At 26.2% G+C, this 3,415-nt stretch overlaps 1 protein-coding gene across 3 annotated transcripts in view; it reads right to left on the bottom strand.

Moving 5' to 3' along the window:
• Positions 1–1,812: 1,812 nt before the first annotated feature.
• Positions 1,813–3,415, bottom strand: part of LOC126897410 (uncharacterized) — a 21,138-nt gene continuing 19,535 nt past the window's right edge. For all 3 annotated transcript variants that reach the window (XM_050670973.1, XM_050670972.1, XM_050670971.1), the window contains exons 4-5: positions 2,895–3,038; positions 1,813–2,036 (exon numbers count right to left, since the gene is read on the bottom strand). In XM_050670973.1, coding sequence (XP_050526930.1) covers positions 1,846–2,036; positions 2,895–3,038 — 335 coding nt within the window. In that variant the 3' untranslated portion in view covers positions 1,813–1,845. The remainder of the gene's footprint in view (positions 2,037–2,894; positions 3,039–3,415) is intronic.

Consider the following 3,415-nt stretch of genomic DNA (forward strand, 5'->3'; position numbering starts at 1 on the left):
TTTAAAAAACTAAAAAATATTAAAAATATTAAACTCACAGCCACAAAAATATTATTGAAAAGTCGTATTTAGGAAACAATGTTACCATTATCAAGGCTAAAGACATACTGACACCCCGACTAGANGCTAAACACATACTGACACCCCGACTAGAAAAAACTCCCTTATATACCCCTAGTGACCTTATCACCTAGTGACGTTATCACTAAGTAATATTATCACATTTTGCCAGTTTACACAAGTTTAATAATGAATTTTTCAGTGGGCCAAGATCCCAATTAATTAAATTGTTTTTATTTTTAAACATTTCTATTGCTTCTCTGATATTAAGTTCTTTGTAATTATTTTCGTTTTTAATTAGTTTTATGGTTTTAATGGAGTGATTATGTGTCAATAAATGTTTAGCCACTGGAGATTTCTCAACTTCTTGATTTTTAATATTTCTTAAGTGCTCTTTAAACCTGACCCCTATATTTATTTTTGTTTGTCCTGTGTAACTTTCACATTGTATTTTATAAATGCCTGATTTCCCCCCTTCATCTAACTTATCTTTAGGGTTACCTAATAAATCTCTTAAATTATTATTCTTAGATGTTACCAAAGTAATACCAAAATTCTTAAATATTTTAGTTAATCCATTTGAGATGCCCGGATAATATAAAATTGGTGATCTAATTACTTTTTGTTCCCCTTCGCTGGTGAGTGTACCAGCTGCCCTCCTTTCTTTTTTCCACTTTTGTTTTCGGACTAATTTTGAAATTATGTTTTCTTTATAACCATTAAATTTAGCTATTTCTTTTATAACCACCAATTCTTTATNCCATTAAATTTAGCTATTTCTTTTATAACCACCAATTCTTTATCATAATCTATTTTATTCATCGGAATATTAATTAATCTGTAAACCATACTATTAAAAGCTGACAATTTGTGTTGCCAGGTGTGGTTCGATGTGTTCGGAATGTATCTGAACGTGTGTGTGTTTTTCCGATAAATTTCAAAATTTAGAAAATCAATTGTTATATTTATTGGAATATTCGGAAATAAGGCAACTACGCCAAAAGAAATTAACCTGTCATTATTTTGAATGGTATAACCAGATAATTGTTTAACTAAGTCAATATTATTTTTAACTGAAAAGCTATCGAATTTTTTGAAAGATGAAAATACCCTTACTAGGTGTTTAGCCAAATTGTAAGTCGGAGCATTAATATTCAACACAATAGGTCTCATAGTAATTCCTGGCTTATGTATTTTTGGCAAAGCATATAGATTAGGTATTTGAGGGTTTGAAATTTTAATGAAAAACCTGAACTTTTCTTCAATTATTAATTTTGAACTATTTTTGTTTGTAGCCTCCTACGACTCATAAATGACTTAAAAAATAAAAACTATTTTTATTTAAAGGCAGATAAAGGGAATTCTGTTGTAATACTAAAGAAAGAAGATTATTATGAAAGAGAATCAAGAATGATTCAAGAGGGTCTATAAGAGGATTTATAATTTGAGACAAGAGAATCTTAGTAATGATATATACTAGATTAAAATTAACATTAGAAAGAAGATAATAATAAGATTTAAGTTTCTGTTATAAAAAAAAATAGCAATGCAAAAAGAAAAGGACAATGACAAAATATATTTAACTAATAAATTAGCTGTGTCATTTACATGAGTATTAAGTGATGTCATCATTTGGACATAATTGTACATAATCGCACATCTTGTTCAAGTAACTGATGTTATGCTATTTTCTTATTTAACGATAACATATTATAATAATAATCAAAAAATTTGGCATATTTTTAATTTAAATAATTATAGTTGTATTTATTCAAATATTTGCACTTAAGAAAAACATAAAAATGATTTCTTCTTCTTTGTTTTTTCACCACAATAAGAACAACGCCCATCATTTTGATTACGTAGGCTATTAAAACATTCCTTACAAAACATTTGTGGACAACGAGATGAAAAAGTGTACTTTCCTTCAAACTGTCTACATGATATACACAAACGAAAGTGGCTAAAAACAATACCTAAAAAATTAATAGCATAATTTTAAATGTTATATTTGATATTGATTTTATTATTTAATGCTAATAAGTAAGCAGTCGCATTAGCGTGAGACCACTGTTCGGATGGTCTGAAAAGACAGTCGTGGAGACTTGTGTCATCTTAACATTTTTTTATGAAAAATAAAAAATATTACATAAGCATTAATGACATGTATAAATGTGTCAGTATTTTCAATTCATTTTCAAAAGTTGAAAAAGTTAATTTTTTGTTAAAAATTGCTAATTTGAAATCTCTCTGTGAACAGGTATAGGATCAAATTTATAAAAAAAAATATAGAAAATGATAAGTCAATACCTCATTTATCTATTTAAAAAAATTATATTGATTTGATAATTTTTAAAAAAGTTATGGCAGTTTTAAGTAAAAAAAATTGAAAACATTTTGAAAATTAGCGTTTTTTAAATATGTAATTTTTTTGGAGAATTCTCCTATTTATTGTGAAGGGGGGAAATATTTTCAATTTTTGAGGGTAATTTCTTCGACTAGATACAATTTGTGATCTTTGACGTGTCATTGATAGAAATCAGTTCGGTGATAGCTGAGAAAAAATTGTAACAAACAAAAAAAAAACATTATTGTGTAACTAATGCCTTCATAACTTTGCACCGAAGCTAAAATTAATTTCTTGGTGAAATAATAGAACCATTATAATATTATTTTTTATTCATATAAAATTAACACAATATGAGAATAAACTTATTTTAATAAGTACTTGCTTATAATAATAATAATTGCTTATTATCCTTATATTACTTAATCTGACACCTATATGTGATCGTTACTTACAATTTAAAAAATTTAATATAAGTATATAGTACCGTTCACTAAGTCTTCTCTGCAAGAACATTGAGTTTTCATAGAACTATTGACACAATTTTTACATAAATCAATACCACAACATTTCATTTTTTCCAACTCATTATTGTACTTAGTACTCTTACAGTTATTGCAAATGCGAATATCTTTAAAAAAAAAAAAACTTTCTTTAATAAAACATAATTATAATTAACTAGATATTTAAAACCATATCTCGTTCTTCTTCTTTTTCCTCTCCCTAATCCCTAATAAAGACATTAATTCTTTATGTTTTTAAAATTTTTTCTACCAAATCTATTTCCTGATTTAATCACTAATTAGTAGCAAAAATCCCTAAATTTTTTCTAAAATTAAATGTAAAATATTTTTTTATTGAAAAAATTGCCAATTTTTTTTACTTTAACATCCAATTTCTCATAGTACAACATTCATCCAATAACATTTTTAGCTTCGATGCGAAGCTGAGAAGGTATTGGTTTTACTAAGATGTGTTTTTTTTTTTTTTTTTTTTGGGACTGTGAAC

This window comes from Daktulosphaira vitifoliae, unplaced genomic scaffold (genome assembly GCF_025091365.1).
Source record: "Daktulosphaira vitifoliae isolate Bord-2020 unplaced genomic scaffold, ASM2509136v1 Scaffold_2, whole genome shotgun sequence".
In the NCBI taxonomy this organism is placed as follows: Eukaryota; Metazoa; Arthropoda; class Insecta; order Hemiptera; family Phylloxeridae; genus Daktulosphaira; species Daktulosphaira vitifoliae.